Source organism: Lasiodiplodia theobromae (assembly GCF_012971845.1).
Source record: "Lasiodiplodia theobromae strain AM2As chromosome Unknown scaffold_2, whole genome shotgun sequence".
NCBI classification, from domain to species: Eukaryota; Fungi; Ascomycota; class Dothideomycetes; order Botryosphaeriales; family Botryosphaeriaceae; genus Lasiodiplodia; species Lasiodiplodia theobromae.
Window position 1 is genome coordinate 1,372,357 of NW_023336495.1, and position 25,092 is coordinate 1,397,448.

Consider the following 25,092-nt stretch of genomic DNA (forward strand, 5'->3'; position numbering starts at 1 on the left):
AACCGCATCGCAATTTATGCGGACACTTTTGTGCCAGTTTTTGAGCCCAAATCAAGGCTAACCCGTTCAGTCCTAACGCAAAGGACATGTTTCAGCTGTAATGGTAGTTCTAATCCATCCGTTAAGCAATGCGCAGGATAGGGTGGTATTGTGCTCCAAACCGGCACCGTCTGTTCTGGGTAATTACTGCAAGGGTGATTTTGTTGAGCAATATTCGTAGGTCAATATTTACTAAAATCACTACGAATGATAGTGGTGAAGGCACCAAAAACACCAGCTCCACTCTCGCTCTGCGCTCTAATCGCGCGGGCTTGGTAGAAACAACGAGAAATTGAAATGAATATAGATGATGGTTTGGTTAGTATTTTTTGTGCTTTTCTCAGTTTGTGGGAATAAACTACTCATCTTAGGTGAACATCTGGTAAGAAAAAAACAGGATTAATACCATTTGTTCCGCAGCCAGCTACAACAACCAATGGAAATCTTTTGCGCCTGAAATTAAGCAAAAATAATGAATTACGGTACTACACATTGAAATAAAGACCGATACAACTTGCGCATAACTTGCCTATACCACGCTTGACGCGAATGCTTGGGACTTAGTTGGCAGCGAATATGAGGAAGCAGGGGGATAACCCCGAGCGGCAATGTCCGGAAATACAGCAAGCCTATAGGTGTCCTTCACAATGGCGTCATAAGTATTAATAAGAGTACATGGTATGCCAGCCTCCTAGTGTAGGGCACGATGCGCACCGACAAGCAGGATCCCGGCTAGACGCCGCAACATTCAGCAACGGGTGCACAGGCGATGGTTACCCCTGCCTCATGTTTCTCCAATGAGCAAGGAATCGTCTAAATGACGCACGCGTCTCGCACAAAACTCGGGCGCCGCTTCGTCTCATGCGTTGCAGGGAAAGGCGACAGGAATCATCCGACGACGTCACGCATCGGTGTACAGGGGGTTGCTTCGGCAAACGGGGATGGCCCAAGGGAAAAGCGAAAGAAAGAAAGGGCCCATCAAAGCAAGTTGAGCTGGACCCCGACGTTGTAAATTGGTGATTCTCATTTGCGTCCGTGCCGGATTACTAGGAAATTCACTGTTTCTGGTGGCCTGACGAAATTAACAGGTCCTCATACCTTGATGATAGCGGTGCTAGACGATCGACCAACACTATGCCCCTATCTGCCTATCTGAGATGCTCGTCAAAGGTCATGTGCCGTTTAAAATCAAAATGAAGCAAACACATGAAGCGATTTATGAAACAGATCAATTATCCCCCCATCTAGGCCAAGTCCAACCCTTTTACCAAAATCTACATTTCCAAAGCGACATAGAAATACACCAGAAATAAATACTCAGCCTCCAGATGTCGGTCAAGATAGTAAACCGCTATTTTAGTATAAGAATTGTCGAACTATAACAGTACGACGTTGCACTATAGTTCAGTTTCGGTGTGGCCCGTCCTTATATTTCCAACAAGAATCACAACATACGGCCCAAGGGATTGGTCTACCCCTCCAGTAGTAGCTATTTTGAATGTAAAATGGGTTGGCTTTCATAATTACCTCGACTAACATTGCCTTGCTTGCCAATACTCGGCACCTAAAGCGCATCTAGCACTGATCAGTCATGTGGTCGTGTACTGATCATGACCGTGAAATATGGCCGATTGTGTAGCCGCTCGGTGGCGTGCAGAGTGACGTATCAGGCAATTGATGCGCTACTATTGTGATTATACATTACGGTAGTCTTGGCCTTTCTCCTATGCACTGCAACTTGGGCAGAAACAAATCGCCTGCGCTTTGCGTCTGCGCAGAGGGTCGTACGTGGACTAGAACATGAACGGACTCGCAACGCCGAAAAGACGGGAAAACATGTCGAGACCCGACTGCATGCAAAGCCCCGGGTAGATCTCGTCTGGTGCGGTTATTTTTGGGAGTACAATTGACGAGAGAAGACAAAAATGACTAAGGAGTGGCCAAGAGTAATACACAAGCAAGGGGTTATCCGGCTCTCAGGATGCAAAGAAGAGAGTATATACAAAAGAAACGAAGACATCCAAGAAAACGACGAAGGAGTGACGTGCAAGCGAACCCGAACAAGAGCAACGCTGCGATGCGTGATATCTTTCGCTTTACGAACAAAATTTCAATACGCATAATTCTGCCTGCCAACGGCCATCTCATTATCCAACGGCCCCAAGAATCGATGCGAATGCCCCTATACGGCAGAGTATGTCCCGTTCGAGATCCTTTTGACGATCGGAACGTCCTTCCATGTAATTGCGGGGCTGCTGGGCGCTGCGCTTTCATCCGCAAACGGATCATCCTCAGCATCTGCCGCCTCGCTCGATTGCACCATCTGCGAGACACCCAGACCGCTGCCGTGGCCGCTTGCATTATCACCGATCATCTCCCACCGTGCCTCGACATTTCCGGGTTTGGCCTCCGAGTCGGTGTAGAAGCGGGCGCGGAGTTGCTGTCCAGGTTGATCCGCGCTCAGGGTAACATCCCCGAGGCGCCAGTAAATCAAAGACTTTTCCTTCGAAAAGGTGCCGACCGGCTTCGATTGGCAGTGGGATGATTTCGAACCCGAAGGATCGAGGTGGATGATGAGGACGACATTGCTCAATGTGACGCTCGTGTGACCGGCCGCGAGGTGGAAGGCGGGGTTGAGAGAGTAGTTGAGGATGACGGACGTTTGCGTAGCCTCGACTTTCCACGCAGGAGTCAAAGCGATGGGAGCAAACGATGCGATGTTGCTCTCGTCGAGGTGCACCTGATATTTGAAGGCAACTTGCGTGCGCGTGATGCTGGAAAGGTTGACGGTGTAGTCGCCAGCCTTGTCCGTAATTTGGTCCACGAAGGTCGGGTTCGGTGCAACCTTTTCGAGAACCGGGAAGTTTTCAAGCCTGATCGTCTCGTGCCCAAAGGGAACCGAAAGATCCGGAGGGTTGTACGCCAGAGCGAGTTCGCCGATGACGACGGCCCTGGTCACATGGCCGTGCTCGAACCAAGTGCTCACTGTCTCGACAATCGACGAATTGAGCCCCGGCTCATGCAGGTCCGGGTGGCGAACGGTGTGGCTGTACGAGCTGCTGAGCGAACGACCCGATCGGATCGACTGCGTGTCAGAGGCGGCGTGGTCCTCGCCGAGGTTCAGACGGTGACTAGCCGGCCGCAGGGGAGACTGCGGCCGCGCCGAAGGCGGGGATGCAGGAATCGGTATTTGCGGAGAGACTGATGACAGGTTCGGCGAAGCAGAAGGCAGGGGCGAGGCTGAAGGGGATGTGGCAGCCGGCAACGGTGGAGCGTTGGTCGGCTCAGCGAAGGGTGGTAGGTCGGGACCCTGGGCGGTGGAGGGGACGAATATCGTGTTGCGGACGTCTCGCCTGCCCCTCGTGGTATTGGATCTCTTCGTTGGTGCCGCTTGCTGCACGGCTGTCAGCACCGTAGATTCATGAACATCACGTAAGACTGACCATTCGAAGGGTGTTAGCGACGTTTGCCATCGCGCTTTCCGCCTCGCCACTATCCTCTTCCTGGATCGGAGCATTTCTGATGTCCACCTTGAATTGCGGAGGAACGCTCTCGCTGAAGGGGAAAAAAAAGTCAATCATTTGGGACTTGTCGTCGATGGGAAAAACTTACGCAGCTGCGTCGGCCTCCGCCTGAGCAAATAGATCGGACGTGGCAGATGCTGCGGGCACCGAAAAGCCATCCGCATCTTTCTGGGGCTACCGGTCGTTCTTGTCAGCAAATGTTCCTTTGAATCCTCGTACGGATGGACTGACCTCCAGCGGAACGCTCGAAGCGGTCGTGGGTTGCAGTGGTTCTTGCAATTGCGAAATACCCGAGCTCTGGCCACCGTTCATCATCTCGGAGTCCTTTGGCTCGTCTTCGGGGACTGGAGAAATGCCATTGGTCCGATCTGCCGATGCACTCCCTCTCCTATCTGGAGAAGCGATCGATTCGCCGGCTTCTGGAGAGCTCGGGAGCTGACTTTCTGCGAGCCGCGAGGGCGACGACGGGCGGTGGTCTGCATCTCTCGACTTGTTGCCCCGGCTTCCGAAAGAGCTGAAGGCGGCTCCCAAATTGGGGGACGAGGATTTCCTGTCCGGAGAAGAAGTCCGAGCGTAGGGCGCCGTGCTCTTTCGACGGCCGAGGACGGTTCCCAAGCGCTTCAGGCCGTGAAGTCCACCGTGCTTCTGCTCTTGCACTGCTGGGCGTAAGCGAGGTTCAGCAGGCACTACAGGCGACCCACCTGAACCAGATCGCTGGCTCGATCCGTCGTCCGGGGTGGGAGGAGGCTGCATTGCCGGGGTCGAACTGCTGCTGGCCTGTGCTTGATTCCTGCCCCTTTGCGTCTCGAGTTTGGGCTTTCCACTCGTGGTCTTGAGGGCGAAGGTCTTGATCTCGTCGGCCGTCTGCACGTCCAAAATCACGCCCAGGCACTGCTCGGAAGGACCGCGAGACCTGTCAATGGCATCGAGTTCCAGAGTCTGGAACTGGGTGAGGGCGTCCCGCAGCTGGTTGATGCGGCTCTCGTCGACCGACTGGAGCTGCTCGAAGACGAATGGGGCCGAGGAATTCCATTGCTGGTTGGCATTCTCGACATCCGTGCTGGCAGTCGCGACCTTGCCAGCCGGAGCCTTGGCGCCTTTTTCCTTCAGCTTGTCTGCGCGCTTCTGCGCGCTGTCAATCTCCTTGGCCATGTGCGCCATGTTGCCGCTGATGTTGGACATGGCCTGCATCTCGCGATTCGTCTTGTCAAAGTCGCGCAGCGGGCGCTCGACGTCGGACTCGAGCTTGTGGGCCAGCGAGTGGTGCGATTCGGCGAGCGCCTCAGTCGCGCCGACGATGCGCTGCCACGGCAGCGTGAAGACGCTGCGATGGGGGGTCAGCCTGCGGCGCACGGCGGGGAGGTGGCAGGAGCGACGTACCCGAGATCAGCGCCCGCGTCGGGCTGCTGTCTGGCGGCCAGTTTGCGAAGGCCTTGGGCATATTGGTCTTCGAGGCGGCGGCGCTCCTTTCCTGCCGTCAGTCTCCGGAGCGCGGCGGCGGCGGGGCGGCGCGGCGGGGGGGAAGGCGCGTACCTGCAGGAAGTCGGCGATGTCTGCGTTGACCTTCTGGATGTGCTTGACGCGGTCGTTCAGCACTGCTACGGCCTGCGTAGGCTGGAGCGACTCCTGTGGCCGGGCGTGAGCGTGCGCGGCGCAGCTTCCCCGGAGCTCCACTCACCAGCATGGCCGGGTAGTCTTTCCTGGACAGCTCCATGGTCGCGGGGGAGCGGTGCGGGGGAGGGCGCCGGATTGAGCGACGGGACGATCACATAGAGCCTGCGCGGCGCTGCGCAGACTGGGCAAGCGGGGGGGAGCTCTGCTTCGAGAGAGCGTAGGTGGTGTTCGAGGCGCGAGGCCGGTTTGCTGGCTGACGTTCGTCACGAAGACACACCACAGACCACCGGGGCTATTCCTCTCCCGCGCACCGCAGCCAGGCACTTCCGCGCGCCACTCCTAATTTGCTGCACCAACGAGCCCGATCCGTCCGCAGGCCGCCAGTGTCGCATAGAGTGCTGCCAACCCTCCTCTGCCTGCCGGAGCCCAGAACCTCTGCGCAGACGTCAGCCAGCGCCGCCCGGACGCGCGCTGCGAAATTGCAGCCCTACCACACGGCAGCCCAACCGGCGCAGCCGTGCCCGGTCCGCCTCACTCTCTCGCCATGGCTTCCGCCGACGCCTGGCGCGCCGCCGTGGGCTTTTCGGATCGCCTGGCAACCATCGTCAACATGTACGGCAACCCTTCGGCCGACGGATTCAGTCGCATTTCCGCGACACGAAGCATCCGCCGCCGCGCGCCTGCTCTGTCCCAGGCACGCCCGTTCTCGCCAATTCTGTCCCGTGCTCATTGAATGTGTTGGTGCAGAACATCATGCTACAAGCGTGCGCACCCAGACGCCACTCCGGCCGACGCCAGCAAAGAAGCTCGAGCCCTGGAGGATGCCGCCTTCACGCAGGCGACGACATACGTACGTACGTCTCCCACGGCTGGCGGCGCCACGGACGTCTAAGCATTGGTAGGTTGACTACGAGCTGCGCTGCGAAGCCGTTGTGCAAGAGCTGTCGTCAAAGTCGCCGGCAGCAGTAGGAGAAGCCGAGACAGCAGAGGTAAAATTCTCGGACCACGGTGCTGGGCTATTGGCAATAAATGTCCGTCTCTACTAACTTGGATCCAGCATGACGACGGCATTCCTGAGAACACGGGCTTTCACATAGGCAAATACAAGAATGTGGCCCATCACGACAACGGCCTGTTCTCCGAGGTCTACAAAGCCAAGCGTCTCGACGGTGGTGGCGACCCTCGAGCGAGCAAGCTCGTGGCGCTCAAGGTCACCGTGCCGTCAATGATGAGCCCGCCGCACGACTCTCAGAAGGAGGCGCGGCTGTTGGAAATGGCGAGGTCGGAGCAGAATTGCATCGTGCCCTTGCTGGAGACGTTCTGGCAAGCCGGCGGCCGCTTCATCTTGGTCTTGGAGTTTATGCGCTGCGATTTGCAGCAACTTCTGAGCAGAAAGGAGCTCACCCGCCCCCAGGCCACGACTTGTCTGCGCGACCTCTTCAAGGCGCTGCAGCACCTCCACTCGCTCGGAATTATCCACCGCGATGTGAAACCTTCCAACCTCCTCCTCAGATCACCAGCAGGCCCGGCTTTCCTCGCAGATTTCGGCATTGCGTGGAAGGACGGCGTCCGTGGCTCAGAGCCGGCAAACCAGAAGATCACGGACGTCGGGACGACGCATTATAGGCCCCCTGAGCTTCTGTTCGGCAATACGGCCTACGGGCCAGCACTCGACATGTGGGCCGCAGGATGCGTGGTTGCGGAAGTGGCGTGCCTCGGAGGAGGGCGAACCCTCTTCGATTCTGGTGAACTCGGAAGCGACCTTGCCCTCGTCAACAGCCACTTCCAGAGCCTGGGGACGCCGAATGACGACATCTGGCCGGTAACGCGCCCCGCCTCACATTCTACAGCCGTTGCTAACTCGCGTGTTCAAAGGAGGCCAAGGGGTTTCGGGATTGGGGCAAGGTGCAGTTCTACGAATACCCGCCCAAGTCGTGGGTCGAGCTGTTGCCCGACTGCGAAGACAGCGCCAGAGACCTCGTGAGCCGATTGGTCGTGTACGAGAGCTCGCGGCGACTGACAGCATCCGAGGTAAGCACTACCAAGACGTCTGCTCGTCTGTCCGTCTCTGACCGCTGTGTAGGCTCTGCGCCACGACTTCTTCAGGAACGGGGCCTGAGCGCAGGACAGGGCATGTGCTCGCGTGGGCTCATTCCGAGGGCCGTTGGAGCAAGTGCAACGGGGCGGGAACCGCCTTTCCTGTCGTGCAGGGTTGATGCCGTCTGGCTCGGTCCAATGAACAGAGATTTCCGCAAGTCAGGGGGGCACTTCCTCTAGAGTAGTAGCATGCATCGTGCAGAGAGAACGCAATCGCGATCTCCCAAGTGGATCTGAAGAAGGCGGCTGCGTCATGATTCAAGTAGCTCGCGCGGCGGATGAAGCTTCACGATGCGGTGAATCGGCGAGTGAACAAACGCGCCCGCCAGCGTCATTTGGTAGATTGCGCTGTCAGCTAGCACCGGCCGGCGCACGAAGGCCACGCCGCAGGTGGGCTGCTGCTCGCCGGTGCCTGGCGGGTGGCGCTGCCAACGTGGTTGCGCTGTGATGTTTTGGGCGTGAACGGAGTCCCTGCAGCAACCTCGACCCGGCGACTCGAGCTGCCCCACGTCTCACGCCGGCCGGCTCGAAAACAACCATTCCACGCCGTACATCTCCGTCGACGACGGCAAAGGACCGTGGATAGTCCCGCGAGCCCAACCTTTTCGCCAGAATTCCCGCCGCCTCGCCTCGCGTCTCCGGTACGACAGCACAAGCACAAGCACAAGCAACAAGCACAAGCAGTCCGTTGCGCCATCTCCGCCCGCAGTCCAATTAGACCACTCGATCCGCGCATGATCTTCCCTGCCCGGAAGCGGACTTTAACCTAGCAACCGCCGCCGCCATGGCTTTCCTCTTCAACCGCAACAAGCAGCGGAGCAACATGGACCTGGTACGCTCCACCAAGGAGGCTCTGCAGCGCCTCGCCGCCGAGGAGAAGCCCCAGCCGAAGACCGAGGAGGACCTGTCGCGCAATCTCACGCAGATGAAAATCGTGCTCCAAGGGACCCCGGGTGAGCCGCCTTCGCGCGAGCGCGCGCTCTTTGTGTGCAAGGCTGACTTTCGAGAGCAGAAGCGGAAGTGAGCCCCGAGCAAGTCTACCAGCTCGTCAACCTAATCTGCGCCGAAGACCTGCTGCTGTACCTCGCCCAGAACATCCACAAGCTCCCCTTCGAGTCCCGTAAAGATACCCAGATCATCATCTCGAATGCCTTCCGCTACCGAATACCCAACAACTCCGCCGCCGAGCCGCCGGCGATGCACTACGTCCTGTCCAACCGGCCGGAGATTATAATAGAGCTCTGCTACGGCTACGAGCGCAGGGAGAGCGCCATGGCCTGCGGCGGGGTGCTGAGGGAGGCATTGAAGCACGACGCGGTCGCGGCTCTCATCCTGTACGACGAGCCCGACAGGCGGGGCAAAGACATGCTGGCGAATATAGACCCAACAGTGCCCTCGTCAGGGGACGGGATCTTCTGGAAGTTCTTCGAGTGGATCGATCGGGGCGCATTCGAGGCGTGCGCGGACGCGTTCAACACATTCAGGGTACATCTCATGGACCCCCGGTCTGAACATCGAACGATTGTGACATTAACGCGGGCGCATAGGACATCCTGACGAAGCACAAGGCGCTAGTCTCGGACTATCTGCAGACCAACTTCGATCGGTTCTTCAAGACGTACAACGCGGTGCTGGTGCAGTCTGACAGTTATGTGACGAAGCGGCAGTCGATCAAACTGTTGGGAGAACTACTGCTGGACCGGGCAAACTACAACGTCATGACGCAGTACGTCGCGTCAGGAGAGCACCTGAAGATCATCATGAAGCTCCTTCGGGACGACAGGCGCATGATAAACTACGAGGGTTTCCACGTGTTCAAGGTGCGTGCAAGGATGGGGAAGCTCGGCAGGCTTCCGAAGCGTTATGCTGATCGCTCCCGGCACAACAGGTCTTTGTGGCGAATCCGAACAAATCAGTGGCCGTGCAAAAGATCCTGATCAACAACAGGGACCGGCTGCTCAGGTTCCTGCCCACATTCCTCGATGATCGGACGGAGGACGACCAATTCACGGACGAGAAGAGCTTTCTGATCCGGCAGATTGAGCTCCTGCCGCCGGCACCGGTCGCGCCGGCTCAATCCGCAGCGTAGCGCTCGCAGCATGATGGCAGTAGGCATTCGATAGCGTTTCCTGCGGCGTAAAGAAAGAGAGCAGCATGGCGATAAGGCGTTTGGCGTGCGAACGGACGGGCGCAGGGGCAAGCGAAACGCGATCACGTGCCTGCGAGGCGTGGAGGGCAACGGAAGTAAGGTTGTGGTAATAAGGCGGCACGGCGGGGGGCGGGCGACCCCGGCATATTTCCAAGCAGCCTGCGGGAAGGAGCAGGTAACTTGTACTGTAGATACGATCACATCAGATGACGCTTCACAAAAAGCGTCGCGTCCGGGCCGCGGTGACATGGCAGAAGCGGAGCCGCAGAGGGCAGCGCGCGGCCGGGTCCAGGCGCAGGGCAAGTCAGGCAGGGTAGGGCAGGGTAGGGCGGGCGATGGCGCTATGGCGGGACAGAAAAGGGTAGATGGGAGCGCTGCAGGCGCGGGTAGGCACAGAGAGAGTGGCCGGGGGACGGGCAGGTAATCATTATTTCGCTTCTCTCTGCGCCGCTCGGGCCGCGCTGGGATGGCGCTTTTGCGGCTGCTAAACACGTGGTATGGGTGGAATCCGGAGGGGCCTTAGCTGCAAGCTGGGCATCGACGGGCGCCGGATCGCGTTGGGCGGTGGAGCGGCGCCGGTGCCAGGGCTGGCGAAGGGGCGCGGAGACGCAGGCCAGTGGTCTCGCCGGCTGCAAAGCTTGGCCTTCGTCATCCTTGGGGCTTCTGCTCGCCGAGCGGACGGACAGCCGCTGCTCAGAGCGGCGGCGGCCGCTATCCGCTAGCTGCGCGCCTCGATCCACACGCATCGAGCGTCGCCTGCCCGCCGCGCGCCTCCCATCGTGCCGGCGACGTGGGCTCTGGCGGGCGCTGGGAGGGGGGTGGGCAAGCATCCTAAGCGGGCCTCATCAGTGGCCCCCCTACTTGCTGCTCCGGGCAAGGTCGCAGCCGTCAAGGGCAGGGCAGCGGCAGCAACCACACGCACCTTTTAGTCGCTGCCGCGGAGGACCCTAAAGCGCCAGCGCCGCCTGCCCTCGCTCCTGCCGCGCTGCCCTGCGAATCGCCCCTTCTAAGCCCTTTGTCTTGGCCCGCGTGCGACTCTGCGTTGCTGTGGGCTGCGTAGCCGCTGGTCGAACCCTGTACGTCATCGTCTGCGCTCCTACCGCCTGTCCTTTGAGACCTTGCCTCTCGCGCATTCTTCGCCGCGCACCTCGCCCGCCGATCGCCTGCCTGCCCGCCGCCAGTCCGTCAGCGAGCAGTGTCACTCTGATGTGGTCTTCGCACAGCATTGGTCCCCCATCACACGCAGCTCCCTTCGTTCGGCGACCCCAGAGCAGCGGGCGGTGGCAGGAGACGGGGACGAGATGATCAGAAAATCCCCACCACCATCGCCAACCACTGCTCAAGCTCTCGACAGCGCCGCACCTGAGCCCGACCCCAAACTCGCCATCCGCACCGCGCACGCGAGCCCGCCCGACGCCCACGGCAGCGCCAGCCAGCAGCCTCGCCCGCCGCTGAACCGCTCCTCGCACGCGTCCACGGCAAGCGATGAAACGCCGCCGCTGAACCCTCTTCCAGGCCCACCAGCGTCCGCCGACGCCCCCGCTGCAGACTCTGCCAGCGCCAGCAGTGCCGATGCCGCCGGCGAGAGCGTTGCCGTGCCACCAAGGTCGGCGACAACCGCAAGACCGCCGCCAACCCCAGTTGCCGCGGAGCTGGATCGCCTGAAGCAGGCCGTCCATGCAAAAATGGTCCTGAGTCAGCAGCGCGCTAAACTGAGCAGCATGGGTGGTGCACCTCCCAGTCCAAAGTCCATGGGCGCCCGCAGGGTCTCTCCGATCAAGGAAGAATCTTCAGATGCCATATCCCCTTCGCTCGATGCTGCGTTCAGCAGCCCCATCCCCACCGGCTCCCTCACCACCTCGACCGAGTCGACCGAATCCTCCAAGACCGTCCGCGGCAGCGTCCCCGCTACCCCCGCCCAGATGCCCTTGCGCACGCCCTCGTATCCGTTCCCATATGTTCCTGGCACTCCACGAACATGGTCATCTTCCTTCCATCAGCCCTTCACCACCCTATCCCCCACCGTTGGCGCAATGGACGTGAGGGAACCCGGAACCCCACGAGACAGGCAGTTGTCGAGTGTGAGCACGCCCTTGGTTTCCGCCGCTTCTTTCATGCCCCCAGGTGCCACCATGCAGTCCGCAGAGGATCCGCAATACCCAACGCCGAACCTGTATGATTTGACGCTGCTTTTGTCGTCGGAGCCCGGGCTGGACGCATGGTGGAAAGTGGTTACGAACATCATGAGAGACTGGTACGGAGCGGAGAGGGTCACGCTCGCCGTACCTGCCGATCCCACAGACATTGAAAACGTGCCGTGGGGCCAAAAAGCTTCGTTTAACTTAATGGGGGCCATCAATCGGACTTCGTCGTTCAAGGCGACGGAGCAGCTGCAGGGTAAAGACGGCAGGGTTGAAGAGACGAAGGCAAAGGAGGGCAAGTTTGAAAATGTGGACATCTTCCAACAGCAGCAGCAGCAGCAGCAGCAGCAGGAACTCTCTTCACGCAGGATGCGCCCCAAGTTGGAATCGAGACATTCTTTTGCCGGGCACGAGCGAACGAAAAAGGATACGGTGGGCGAGCAAAGAACGTCCGGGCCCCCACCTCGGCCACGAGGTCCTACGAGGACTGCGAGCCATACCCCTCACGTAGTGGGCCAAGGTCACCCGATGACCCCGCAACGGGACGTCCAATCCTCCGATCATCCATCCATGCCAAATCACCAGCGTCTCAAAGAATCCACTTTCAGCGACCCGGACTTCTCCAGCGTGGGTGAGGACGTCCCGAAGGGACCGTACTGGCAAGTCTTTCCGGTTCTCCGGGCATTGGACCACGAGCCGCAAGCGCTCATCGACAATTCTGGAATCAACCGGGTGCTGGAAAGAGGGAAGCTGGTCACGCTCACCAGGGACTACTCGAGCATCGATGGCTCGAGGCGAGACTCGGGCGCCCATTCATCCAAGGGTTCGCGCGGCTCTCCAGAGACACAAACCGCCAACAGACCGCAAGCAACTCCCAAGGCAGCTGACATTCGCAGTCGAGCTGGCAATGCATCACACTTCGCCAGCGAAGATTTTTACCGTTTCAAGCTTACGACTCAGTATGAAGAATACGAACAGTACCCAAGTTCACCATGGGCACAATCTCCTGCTCCCTCGCCTGCGATCCAGGCCAATCCGAATGAGAATCCCTTTTTTGCAGCTGCGAACGTAGATGAAGAATCCTTCAACCCGCAAGGTTCAGGATCTGGCCCGGACTATTCGGCACCAGTCGAAGCGATTGGCGTTGACAGAGCCAGCACAGTTACGCACCTCCCTCTGATCCATCCCATCTTGTCACAGGTGATGCAGCCCTTCGAAACAGAAACCCCCGCCGAGACACCGGCCGAATCACGCTTCTCCACCGTCTCCTCCGAACCCGCCGCCCCAAGGAAGGCACCGATAGCCATCCTATCGATGCTCTCTCCCATGGTCCCGTACCCGCAGAACCTAACGCAATCGCTAAAGCTGATCGCGCCGCATCTAGCGACCACTTTTTCCAATGGTCTGCATTACTCGTCCGCGCACCGTACGGCGGCCGGTACGCGCCACCGTCGTTATGGCTCGGGGCAAACTACCGGCTTCGGAGCGACTCCTGGTGACGCCGAAAGCCTCGATGATCTGATACACCTGGATATTGACGTTACCGATTCAGCGACAGGGAGCATAACGAGCCCATCCGAGTACTCTGTACGATCGAAGAACAGCCCGGGCGGATCGATCGCGGGGACTCCCGGGTGGGATCACTCTGCCATGGGGTTCTCGAGTAGCAAACACTCCGTCGGGAACACGCCGGGCCACATCCTCGGCAGCGAAGCTGTAGACAGCTACTTCGACGCGAAGAAGAAGATGGGTCCGAGCAGGGGAGAAGCGACCCTCAGGCCCAGCGGAGGCACGCCTCCCCCCATGGATCAAAGGACTCCTGGCGGCCGCAAGGTCGTTTCCATCCTGCCGACGGAAGAAGAGGACGTCACGCCGAGGTTGGACCAACCTCCGACAAGTCAGCCTCAAAGCAAGGATGGAAAACAGCAGCCGAGTCCCGAAGCCAAGGCATCCGGCAGCCCTACGCGCGCTACACATGCCCGAAGACTGAGTCTCCATTTGAAACAGGACCAGGGCCGGGCCGACCAGCGCCATCACAGCCTGCTCCACTCCTACGGCGCCGACTTCAGCTCATCCTTCCAATCCCTGCCTGCAGCCACGACGCCCGTGAAGACGCCCGGCGCTCAATTCGGCCACGGGCGGGCTCCTTCAATACCCGAACGGCAGGATATGCCGCCTCCCTCAGAGCGCCTCCTCAGAACGATCATAGATTCCCTACCAGTGCAGGTCTTCACCGCAGCCCCTTCGACCGGCGCGCTAACTTGGGTCAATACCAAATTCTTGGTCTATCGCGGACAGGACTGCCGCCAAATCTTGCAAGAACCTTGGGAAGGCATCCACCCGGACGATCGGCCCGAGTACATGAGCATGTGGAGCAGATGCTTGAGGACGGGCCAGCAGTTTCAGCAGAAGGTGCGTGTACGCCGCTTCGATGGCAACTACCGCTGGTTTTACGTCCGCGCAGCACCGCTCAAGGACAAACGGCAAAATATCGTACACTGGATCGGAACGAACATGGACGTGCACGATCAGCACCTCGCAGAGATAAACGCGTCCAGACAGCAGGAGACGGCCGCGTCTGAAGCCAAGTACCGCGCGCTGGCAAACTCGAGTCCGCAGATAGTATTCGCCGTCAACAAGAGGAAGGGCATCACCTTTTGCAACAGCCAGTGGCTATCCTACTCCGGCCAGACTGAGGAGGACGCGTTGGGTCTTGGATTCATGGACTATGTCCACCCGGAAGATCTCGTCAAGTGCCGGTTGCCCGCGTTCGACAAGGACGGCGAGACGCCGAAGAACGTCCCGCTGTCCATGCCCTCGGATCTCCGGCGTTCGACGTCGGCATCCAGCGGGTCGATCTTCTCGGACGACTCGAGCACCAACAGAACAGTGACAAGTCCTGGTGGTTCGACCCCGTCAACTATACACATGCCCCAGACCAGACTCTCAAAGCTCGCAGATACTGGTATCCTGAAGGTCACCAGAGACTCGGATGGAAGACCGTCATATTCGACCGAAGTCCGCCTGAGATCCAAAGATGGCACGTACCACTGGCATCTGGTGAGGATTCTCCTCGCGGAGCCGGTCCTTCAGGGCGAGGAGGAGGAAGAAACATGGTATGGAACCTGCACGGACATCAACGACCACAAGCTCCTGGAGCAGACTTTGAAGGAAACCATGGATGCGAAGTCTCGCTTTTTGAGCAATATGTCGCACGAGATCAGAACTCCGCTCAACGGCATCACCGGTATGGTCAATTTCCTCATCGACAGCAACCTTACTTCAGAACAGATGGAACACGTCAACATCATCCGCAACAGCACAGAGGGCCTCAGAGACCTCATCAACGACATCCTCGACCTCTCCAAGGTCGAAGCCGGCATGATCACCCTCGCAATGGACTGGATGCATGTAAGGTCGCTCATCGAGGAGGTCAACGATCTGACTTCCGCAATGGCGATCAACAAAGGCCTGGAGCTCAATTACATTGTAGAGGAGGACGTACCGTCGATGGTCAAGGGGGACAGATTCCGCATCCGCCAAGTTTTGCTCAACGTGGTCGGAAACGCCATCAAGTTCACCCAGCGCGGAGAGGTTTTCGTTCGCTGCAGGATCGCGGAGAACCAAGAGGTTGCGATTCCGGGCAAGGAATCGCTCGTCCAATTCGACGTCATTGACACTGGCTCCGGGTTCACGGAGAAGGAGGCAGAGTTTTTGTTCAAACGTTTCAGCCAGATCGACGGCAGCAGCACTCGACAGCATGGAGGTACTGGTCTCGGCCTGGCTATATCGATGCAGTTGGTGGAACTTCATGGTGGGAAGATGAAGGCAAGCAGCGTTCCTGGAAAGGGCTCAACGTTTACTTTCACAATCAAATTCACCCTCCCTTCGGAGGCTGAACAGCCTCCGCCTGAAGCCCACAGTCCAACTGCCACCACGATGCCTCCGCCCGAGACCGGCGCTACGCTCTCGCCGTCGCCCATCGAAACGCTCAAGTCTCCAGCGCGTTTCACCGAGTCGCCGAAGCCGTCGTCCGCCTCCTCGTCGGCGAGCTCTGACCCCTCGGTCAGGACGGGAAGGACGAGCGTGCCGTCAACGAGGTCGTCGACTTCGTCGTTCAGCTCCACCGCGAACGCTGCCAACATGAAACTGAGCCTGCCCGCCGACAGCTCGAGCAAGAGGGAGGACTCGGCGAATTCGAGTACGTCGAGTGACACTGCACGAGCGCCGAGCACTTCGGTCTCGTCGCCGCGCACGTCCTCGCCTCTTGCCGGGCAGCCGCCCATGTATTCCATACTCGTGGTCTGCCCCTTGGCCATGAGCCGCGACGCAACCGTCAGACACATCGAGATGACCTTGCCCAAGGCGGTCCCGGCCCAGATCACCGCCAGAGACTCGGCTGAAGAATGCCGAAGGATGATCAGCGGGGAAGACCCCGTCATCTTCACTCACATTGTGCTCGTCCTGCATGATTCGAAAGAGGTGATTTCGTTCATCGATCAAGTGTTCCATTCGCAGCCACACTCCGGCACTTCAGTCATCATCATCTCAGACCTGGTGCAGAAGCGCGAAGTCATGGCCGAAGCCTCGGCGCACGACTACGACAAACTTACCGACGACCGCCGGCTGCGCTTCGTATTCAAGCCTCTCAAACCGTCCAAATTCGCCGTCATCTTCGATCCGCAGAAGGAGAGAGAGATCAGCACGGACCGGAACGAGAATAGCGCACAGCAGGTGGCAGTGAACCAGAAGATGGTGTTCGATGACATGAAGCGACGACTGGGCAACAAGGGGCACCGTGTGCTGCTCGTGGAAGACAACAAGATCAACCAAACTGTAAGTCGGCTCCCCAAGGCGTGGATCGAGATTTCCTTGGCTTACAGCAGTCGCAGGTTCTCCTCAAGTTACTCGGCAAGACGTCCATCAACGTCGAAACTGTCCTCGATGGCGTCGAGTGTACGGACAAAGTATTCTCGAAAGAGCATGGATATTACTCCATCATCTTGGTGAGCGTTCCTCGGTGCAGTCTGGCTTTATATGCGGGGTTGAGATTAACAGGAATGGCAGTGCGATCTTCACATGCCGAACAAGGACGGTTACCAGACCTGCAAGGAGATCCGTCAGTGGGAGAAGAAGAACAGTTACCCGCACCTGCCGATCATCGCACTATCGGCAAACGTTCTGGGGGACGTATACTCTAAGTGCGTGGAGGCCGGATTCAACTCGTACGTGACGAAGCCGGTGGATTTCAAGGAGCTCAGCGCGGTGATGACTCGGTTTTTGGATCCGCCAGATCCGGCCAAACCTCACGAATTCATGCGACCACGCAAAGAGTGAGGTACGGGATTTCCGGACACTGGAACGAACCTCGAGGATGGACAGGGGTGCCATCAGAACTAGCGTTGCATAACATCAGCCGGAGCAATTGGATTTCGGAGGAGAGGGAAAGAAAAAAAAAAAAGAGACGTGCGCAACGCCGGGGCGCAAGCAAGCATACCTTTAATGGAATGACGTCGGTCTGGTTCGGATCCCTTTTGCGTGGTTGGTCATCATCTCTGACCTTCCGGTCGAGGTTCTCCACCATAGTCTGCGCAGTTCTGATTTTTCATCTTTACGAAATTGCATTTTCGCGAGCAAGGGCGGGGCGGGATCTCTTTTTTTTTTTTTTTGGAATGGAGTAATGTCTAGGCTACGGCATCTCTACACCGGCGAACTGGAAGGACAGGGCGAGCACGGGAAGGTACATTTCATACAGAGCAGCGGTACAGCGTGGTCTTTTTTGGTTTTTTTTCTGCTTTTTTTCTATATACATGACGAGCTATGGCTACGGGTGAGGGTTAAAAAAAGATGGGAGCGTAGTGGGGGTAGGCGCGCGGTGTCCTTTTTTCTGCGGGGGAAGAGGGCGGCGGCGACGGGGGAGGGGGGCAGGGTCTGCGATTTGCGGGGACTTTGGGGGGTTGGCATGGCAGCCTGATTTTTTCTCTTCGTCGGCCTGTATTATACCACACCTAGCGGGGCCACGATGGCCCAAGAGTAGACCAAGAAACGACGCATGGCAAGTAGCTACCTGCCCAGAACCGGTGAAGGCGAGCGTGGAGTCGGTGGCGGGGACTACGTTTCGAGCACGGGCGATTGGGGCAGCCGCTTGCTCGGCTGCGGCTGTGCTCCCCTTCCTTTTATAGCCGGGCTCTTGGACCAGCCCGTATTGTCTCATCGCACATGCGCACGAGCTTCTCTCCAGTCAGTCAGCATTGTCTGCTGTCACCCTTCACGGCGCGCCTTGGGCTGTGCTGGACACAACATCGTGGACCGGCGCCGCGTCGCACAAAGCCACCTACATCCCCTCCCAACTGCCGCTAATCCTGCGCTTTCACTGGTCGCGCGCCTCGCCGCCCCCGTCGTGTGATCGCCCGCTCCAGAACGGTTTCATCATCGCTGCTCGTCGCTTGCTTGCAGCGCCCGGCGCCAACACTACCTCCTCCCGACCCAAATAACCACCACCACCACACCACACCCTTATACTTCCGTCGCGAAGCGAGCAGCAGATCGACCCTGGGCCTTTCATTCGTCTCCTCGGCACTCGTCGACAGCTCGCTACCACCCCCGTCATCCATCCTGTAGTCGCCTGCCGCTCATGCGGCTCCCACGCCCACTTCTCGGCGCGCCTTCGCCGCTGAACTGCCTCGTCCTGATCCTACCCCTCCTCGAGTCGACGTTAGCTCGCGCCGCCGATGTCGAAATCGAAGTCACAAAGTCCGCGTCGTGCTCGCGGAAATCGCAGTCGGGCGACAGCATCGAGGTGCACTATCGCGGCTCGCTACAGAGCGACGGCAGCGTGTTCGACGAGAGCTACAAGCGAGGCAAACCCTTCTCGTTCACTCTCGGCGCCGGGCAGGTCATCCAGGGCTGGGATCAGGGCTTGTTGGACATGTGCATCGGCGAGGGCAGGAAACTAACCATCCCACCCGAGCTAGCTTACGGCAGGAGTGGCAACGGACCCATCCCGCCGTCTTCGACACTGAGTAGGTGCCGCCTGTCTAAGGTTGGCTTGTCCGACTGCGTTTGCTGATTCATGATTAGTTTTCGAGACGGAGCTCATGGGCATCGAGGGTGTGGATCCGGACGCTGAGCCAGAAGGCCCACCACCCCCGCACCCGGGAGAGGAGCAGCACGGCGGCGAGGACGGGCCAAAGCACCATCGGCCAGACGATAACGGCGAATGTCGACTACTCGGTCCTTTCGCGCTGTTGATTCAGGGCGCGCTGGGACTGCTGGCCCTGCTATCGTTGGTGTGGAAGCGCTACCGCGAAAGGCCGAGACGCCCGGTCAAGGTTTGGGCTTTCGACGCTTCGAAGCAGGTTGTGGGGTCCATGATGTTGCACCTGGCCAACTTGTTCATGTCGATGCTCTCTTCCGGGGATTTCAGGGTCGCCGCGGAGGAGCGCCTGGAGAAGCACAAGCCGGGATTCGCTCAGGACAAGGACATGCCGAACCCGTGCTCCTTCTACCTCCTTAACCTCGCTATTGATGTAAGTCGGCATCTCGCTTCGTGTTTGCGTAGTATCCATCTCTCTGACAACCTCACAGACCACGATCGGCATCCCCATTCTCGTAGGACTCCTCCGTGTTCTGCACGCCCTCTTCCTGCGGACGCCGCTGGCGACCCCGCCCGAATCCATCAAGTCGGGCCACTACGGGCAGCCGCCGCGGACCAAGTGGTGGCTGAAGCAGTGCTTTATCTACTTCCTCGGCCTGTTTGGCATGAAATTCTGCGTCTTCATCATCTTCCAGCTGCTGCCGTGGCTCGGCTGGGTGGGAGACTGGGCGCTACGCTGGACGGAGGGCAACGAAGTGGTGCAGATTGCCTTCGTGATGCTCATTTTCCCCCTCATCATGAACGCCATGCAGTACTACATTATCGACTCCTTCATCAAGGACCCGGCCGGCGACGACTCACACAGCCAGCTACGCTCTGGAGATGGGTCGGAAGAAGAGGAGGAACGGAGGCATCTGAGACAGAGCCTGGACGACGACAGCGATGACGATGACGACTACACGTTGGGAAGAGACAGTATCGAGCCGCGGAAACGACCCAGCAGCATCAGCACCCAAGACGTTGCGCTCAAAGAGGCGAATCCGACACCTGTGCCTCAGTATGATGACTCCACGATCGGGGCGTCGAGCTCGAGCAGTCCGCGCAGCACGCGGAGCGGGACTTTGGAAGGCAAAGACGAAGAATTTACCGGACGGAGGTGAAGAGGATAAATACACATACAGATGGCGGCGTTGCAACGGAACGGATACATTGATATCACAAATTTAGAGGCGGACCGTCGTTCTGCTTCGGAGAAACTTGTACATGGGATTGGGCTGCTTGTATTCTTGATTCCCGGGGTCCTGGCGGTAATCGTTTGTTCATGAAAGCACGAGCATTGTTTTGCGGCAAAGTCATTTTGAGCATTCCTTCGATGCATGTGTGAAATGGAAAATCGTACAGACCAATCTGTTTGTTAGAAGTCGCAAAAACCTTTAAGATTTGAATTTTTGGTGTAGTTTCTCTACCAATGTCCTCGTGGGTCATCAATCTTCGGGGCACCACAAGACGCCATTTGTCAAGTATGAGTGGGCAAGAACATGAAGCAACTCTTGCTAAAATCTACACTCTCGGAGCTCTATAAACTTCAACGAATTAGAATCCAAGCTATCCTGCTAGTATAGCAACAGTTAGGCTTCTAGATATCTATTTAGATGATTAAAAAAAATCTAAGCTTATTTGTTGCTGCGGTAGCGGCTGAATTCCTAGATGTCAATCTGCGAAATAAATATTTCAAATATGTGAACCTTGAATTACACGGCAAGAGTCGTATCTAAGATGAGCGATTGGGATTGGGTAATTATTTGCGGATTGTCCCGCGAATGATCTGTACTGGTACACCACTGATACGTACACACAGTTGCTTAGTTTTTGCCCGCAAGTATACGGCAAAGCTTCGGCGGACGGCATGACCGTACTCGATCAACCTATGAACAAGTACCTTTTGGTGGAATACCAATTCACCCTCCAGTTTGTGCAGTCCTCGGTACAAATACAGCGCAACAAACTCATTTGGCACAACACCTTCAAGACATATTCCAGTTTGAGGGGGAAACAGGAGTACAAAATAATCAATCGGTGGTATTTCCTTCTCACACTCTTCGTATCTCGTGAGCAGTAACCTCTTTAAGCGCTCTCCCTGATGGCAGTCAATGCGGCTGCGACAGCTTCCTTGGCCTTCGTAACCTCCTCGGTAGGCGCGGCGCCATGGTTGGCCTCCTGCAAAGGTGTCAGGGCTTCTTGTCTCAGAGCTAACGTTACACACGAGGCTTACAAGCTCATCGTTGAGCTTCTCAAGGGCATCCTTGATCTTCTGGTGGACGGCGGGGAGGACGTTCTTGGTCTCCTCAAGCGCTTGACGCTGGGAGGGGAAAAAAAAATCAGTAATTTCAACCGGTTGGGGCGTTGCGTTAAGGTCTTACCTCCTGCTTCAGCATGTACTCGGCATTCTCGTCACCCGGAGTTTCCTCGAGTTTCTTGATGCGCGCTTGCTGCTGCTCGAGTTCCTTGTGGTAGCTAGTCTCCTCCTTGACGAGGCGGTTGACGGAGGAGGTGGCGACGGCGAGCTTGGATGGGGGAGCCATTTTCAGTGCTGCAGTGAGGACGCTTGATCACGGTGTTTTTTGTCCGGGCAATGATGCAACTTCTCCCTAACAATGGCGTGGGGTGGCTGATTGGCGGGGCTCGCGGTGCGCGCCAAGACCTGCGCCAATTACCTTTCCGCTTCAGGCGGGCGCGCGGCGACGCGACGCGGTCGCGTAAAGCGCGTCGTCCACGGCGCTCGGATCAGCCTTTGATTGCCGCCGAAACTTCAGCCCGCCCGCGCCTGTCAACAACACTCTACACTCCACTCCCTCAGCATGTCGTCCCCTGCACCCAGGCGCTCGCAGCGCAATTCCGCATCTGCTACTCCCAGGCGGAGCCAGCGCAACTCTCAGATTCCTCTCAGCAGTCCCACCGCTGCCAACCAACAATTGCAATCAGAAGCCTCGCAAGCCTCGACACCCAGAAACCGCATCCAACAGCAAAACGTTCCCACCTCCTCCCCTCTGTTCTACAATGGCTCCACTCCCTCTGGCAGCTCTGCGGCCGCCAACGGTCCCGCCAATGGCACCGATGGCGACAGGACGCCGAGAGCGTCGGCTATGAACGTTGGAGGTGAGACTTGTGGAAAGCGTGTAGATAACGCCGAGATACTGACATTATACCGCCGTAGACTCGTCACCCATCCGCTATTCTAGCTCCAGCCCTACGCGCGCTGCCAACGCGCAGCGCGAACCCCGCAGTGCCAGCAGCGGCCTGTTTGTTCGATCCTCGCTCTCCGGCCCGCCCGGCTCGTCCGCACGCAACAGGCGAAACGACATAAACTCAGACATCTTCGGCAGCGCCCGCGGCCGCCGTATCTTCGTCGATGAACGCGGCAACACCGTTGGCGCCGGCGGTCAGGTATCAGATGTCGCAACCTTTTCCAACCTCGACCCTCACACCTCGGACGCCGATGCCATGGGCGGTACCTCTTCGAGGGTCGTTTGGGGTACCAACATCTCGGTTGTCGACTCCATGCACGCCATGAAGGACTTCCTCTTCAACTTCCAGAAGAAGTACCGCCTCGTCCAGGACGGCACTCTGCAAGAAGGGCAACAACTGCCTCAGGATCATCCTGGGACAGCAAAGGAGTACGTGGAGATGATGAAGACCATGTTGGACCTGGGCGTAACGGTTCTCAACCTGGACGCGCGCAACCTCAAGTCCTATCCTCCTACGCGAAAGCTCTGGCATCAGCTGCAAGCCTTCCCCAACGAAATCATCCCGCTTATAGATGTGGCCCTCAAGGACGTCATGGCCGAGCTGGCTGAGAAGCGCATGAATGAGATGAGGATGCAGCAACAGCAAGGTCAGAGGCAACAGAGGGCGAGGGACGGCAGCTCCTTGCCGCCAGTCCCCAGCTCCGATGTCGATTCTCCCGCTGCGTTCCCCAACGACCCTGCCGGTGCCGCCGCCGAGGTGCCAGACTTGGTTCGTGAGGTCGAATCAAGGATCTACAGAATCCGTCCGTTCGGCCTCGATCAGACAATCAACCTTCGTGAGCTGAACCCAGGCGACATGGACAAACTGGTCAGCATCAAAGGTCTCGTCATCCGGACGACTCCCATCATTCCGGACATGAAAGATGGTAAGCTTGGCTTCTCCGCTCGTTCATGAGGCGCATGTTGACATTTTCCAGCTTTCTTCCGCTGTTCCGTCTGCAATCACACCGTCAAGGTCGACATTGACCGCGGCAAGATCGCCGAACCCACCCAGTGCCCCCGTCCGGTTTGCGCCTCGCCCAACTCGATGCAAATCGTGCACAACAGGTCTGGATTCGCGGACAAGCAAGTCATCAAGCTCCAGGAGACGCCCGACAGCGTCCCGGACGGACAAACACCGCACTCCGTCTCCTTGTGCGCGTACGACGAGCTCGTCGACGTTTGCAAGGCAGGTGACCGGGTGGAGATTACCGGCATCTTCAAGTGCAACCAAGTCCGCGTCAACCCCAGGCAACGGACCGTCAAGAACATCTTCAAGACTTACGTCGACGCCGTGCACATCCAAAAGGTCGACAAGAGGAGAATGGGCATCGATACGTCCACGATCGAAGAGGAACTCTCCGAACACGTCGCTGGAGACGTCGAAGAGGTGCGTAAGGTCAGCGAGGAGGAAGAAGCCAGGATCAAGGAGGTTGCCGCCCGCCCGGACGTCTACGAGCTGCTCGCCAGGTCATTGGCTCCCAGCATTTACGAGATGGACGACGTGAAGAAGGGCATCCTCTTGCAGCTGTTTGGTGGCACGAACAAGTCGTTCGAGAAGGGAGGCAGCCCTAAGTACAGGGGCGACATCAACGTTCTCCTCTGCGGTGACCCGTCCACCTCCAAATCACAGCTGCTCCAATACGTCCACAAAATTGCACCACGTGGCGTGTACACCAGCGGCAAGGGTTCTTCGGCTGTCGGTCTCACAGCATACGTGACACGCGATCCGGAGACACGCCAACTTGTGCTCGAGTCCGGTGCGCTCGTGCTGTCAGATGGCGGCGTGTGCTGCATCGACGAGTTCGACAAGATGTCGGATGCAACGCGCTCGGTGCTGCACGAAGTCATGGAGCAGCAAACCGTCTCCATTGCTAAAGCCGGCATCATCACGACGCTGAACGCCCGCACTTCTATCCTCGCGTCTGCCAACCCCATCGGTAGCAAGTACAACCCCAACCTCCCCGTCCCACAAAACATCGACCTGCCCCCCACCCTCCTCTCGCGTTTCGACCTCGTCTACCTTGTCCTCGACCGCATCGACGAGCAGAATGACCGTCGTCTCGCACGCCACTTGGTCGGCATGTACCTCGAAGACACGCCCGCCAATGCGGCCGCCAATGAGGTTCTCCCTGTGGAATTCCTCACGGCGTACATCTCGTACGCCCGCACTCAGGTCCAGCCTCGTCTCACGCAAGCCGCGTCGGACGAGCTCGTGGCCGAATACGTAGCGATGCGCAAGCTGGGCGAGGACATCCGCGCGGCCGAGCGCCGTATCACGGCGACGACGAGGCAGCTGGAGTCGATGATCCGACTGTCGGAGGCGCACGCCAAGATGCGGCTGTCGGCGACGGTCGAGGCGTCGGACGTGCGTGAGGCGGTGCGGCTGATCAAGAGCGCGCTCAAGCAGGCCGCGACGGACGCGCGCACCGGCCTCATCGACATGGCGCTGCTGACCGAGGGCACGAGCGCGAGCGAACGCCGCAGAAAAGAAGACCTCAAGAACGGCGTGCTAGCCGCACTCGATGACATGACCCGCGCCGGCACCGCCGTCCGCCTTAGCGATGTCATTAGGCGCATTGGCGAGGGTGCGAGCGTGCCCGTCGAGGGCCAGGAGGTCGTCGAGGCCCTCAGGGCGTTGGAGGCGGAGGGCAAGGTGCAGGTTACCGGAGAGGGCGCGCGGAGAAGCGTTAGGAGGGTCACAGGTGTTTTGTAAGCCTTGTGGGTACGGATCTTTGTTATACGAACCGCTTCACGCCCTTTAGGTGGGATAACGTTGAGTAGTCCCCCCCTTTTTTGTATGCGGGGATGGGAGTTGTCGAGTTTATTTCACAATTGCACGAGATATCACGCTTAGTTGGAGTTTTTGGGTGGCAGCAAAAATGAATGACATACCTGTACTGGATCTGTTTGATATTTGACGTGAGGCAACTTCATGTGATGGGTTCACCGAGAGCTCTGCTAAGTTGCTTGTTAGTTTTATTTACTTGCAAGGAGACATTTGTTTGATCTAGAATGCGGTGTTGAAGTAGGACAGTGATTATCCAAAATAAACGCATTAATTAGGCATAGTTCCCCTGAGTGTACATAATTTGCGACTTCAGTAGAATACCGGGACGCTAAGACTAGTAAACTGCACGTGCCACAT

General features: G+C 58.1%; 7 protein-coding genes across 7 annotated transcripts; 5 read left to right on the forward strand and 2 right to left on the reverse strand.

Annotated features, from left to right (window-relative positions):
* Positions 1 to 2,221: 2,221 nt before the first annotated feature.
* LTHEOB_947 (Saff domain-containing protein) lies at positions 2,222 to 5,277 on the reverse strand (the record flags this gene model as incomplete). The annotated part of the gene is made up of 8 exons (XM_035519060.1): positions 2,222 to 3,433; positions 3,483 to 3,594; positions 3,652 to 3,737; positions 3,795 to 4,219; positions 4,265 to 4,887; positions 4,944 to 5,029; positions 5,097 to 5,189; positions 5,242 to 5,277. The coding sequence occupies 8 exons, from the start codon at positions 5,275 to 5,277 to the stop codon at positions 2,222 to 2,224; spliced, it is 2,673 nt and encodes an 890-aa protein (XP_035369706.1).
* A 444-nt stretch (positions 5,278 to 5,721) lies between these two features.
* LTHEOB_948 (Cell division protein kinase) lies at positions 5,722 to 7,296 on the forward strand (the record flags this gene model as incomplete). Its single annotated transcript, XM_035519071.1, has 6 exons — positions 5,722 to 5,789; positions 5,925 to 6,027; positions 6,080 to 6,166; positions 6,235 to 6,999; positions 7,053 to 7,208; positions 7,261 to 7,296. The coding sequence occupies 6 exons, from the start codon at positions 5,722 to 5,724 to the stop codon at positions 7,294 to 7,296; spliced, it is 1,215 nt and encodes a 404-aa protein (XP_035369707.1).
* A 762-nt stretch (positions 7,297 to 8,058) lies between these two features.
* Positions 8,059 to 9,363, forward strand: LTHEOB_949 (Conidiophore development protein hyma protein; the record flags this gene model as incomplete). The annotated part of the gene is made up of 4 exons (XM_035519082.1): positions 8,059 to 8,227; positions 8,287 to 8,759; positions 8,822 to 9,094; positions 9,163 to 9,363. The coding sequence occupies 4 exons, from the start codon at positions 8,059 to 8,061 to the stop codon at positions 9,361 to 9,363; spliced, it is 1,116 nt and encodes a 371-aa protein (XP_035369708.1).
* A 1,361-nt stretch (positions 9,364 to 10,724) lies between these two features.
* LTHEOB_950 (PAS domain-containing protein) lies at positions 10,725 to 16,901 on the forward strand (the record flags this gene model as incomplete). Its single annotated transcript, XM_035519094.1, has 3 exons — positions 10,725 to 16,400; positions 16,457 to 16,570; positions 16,632 to 16,901. The coding sequence occupies 3 exons, from the start codon at positions 10,725 to 10,727 to the stop codon at positions 16,899 to 16,901; spliced, it is 6,060 nt and encodes a 2,019-aa protein (XP_035369709.1).
* A 1,297-nt stretch (positions 16,902 to 18,198) lies between these two features.
* Positions 18,199 to 19,820, forward strand: LTHEOB_951 (Fk506-binding protein 2 precursor; the record flags this gene model as incomplete). The annotated part of the gene is made up of 3 exons (XM_035519105.1): positions 18,199 to 18,586; positions 18,645 to 19,093; positions 19,152 to 19,820. 3 exons carry the CDS (start codon positions 18,199 to 18,201, stop codon positions 19,818 to 19,820), a joined length of 1,506 nt encoding a protein of 501 aa, XP_035369710.1.
* Positions 19,821 to 20,784: 964 nt separating this feature from the next.
* On the reverse strand, positions 20,785 to 21,242 carry LTHEOB_952 (Tubulin-specific chaperone rbl2; the record flags this gene model as incomplete). Its single annotated transcript, XM_035519116.1, has 3 exons — positions 20,785 to 20,877; positions 20,933 to 21,019; positions 21,081 to 21,242. 3 exons carry the CDS (start codon positions 21,240 to 21,242, stop codon positions 20,785 to 20,787), a joined length of 342 nt encoding a protein of 113 aa, XP_035369711.1.
* Positions 21,243 to 21,518: 276 nt separating this feature from the next.
* Positions 21,519 to 24,660, forward strand: LTHEOB_953 (DNA replication licensing factor; the record flags this gene model as incomplete). Its single annotated transcript, XM_035519127.1, has 3 exons — positions 21,519 to 21,816; positions 21,875 to 22,831; positions 22,883 to 24,660. The coding sequence occupies 3 exons, from the start codon at positions 21,519 to 21,521 to the stop codon at positions 24,658 to 24,660; spliced, it is 3,033 nt and encodes a 1,010-aa protein (XP_035369712.1).
* Positions 24,661 to 25,092: the final 432 nt, after the last annotated feature.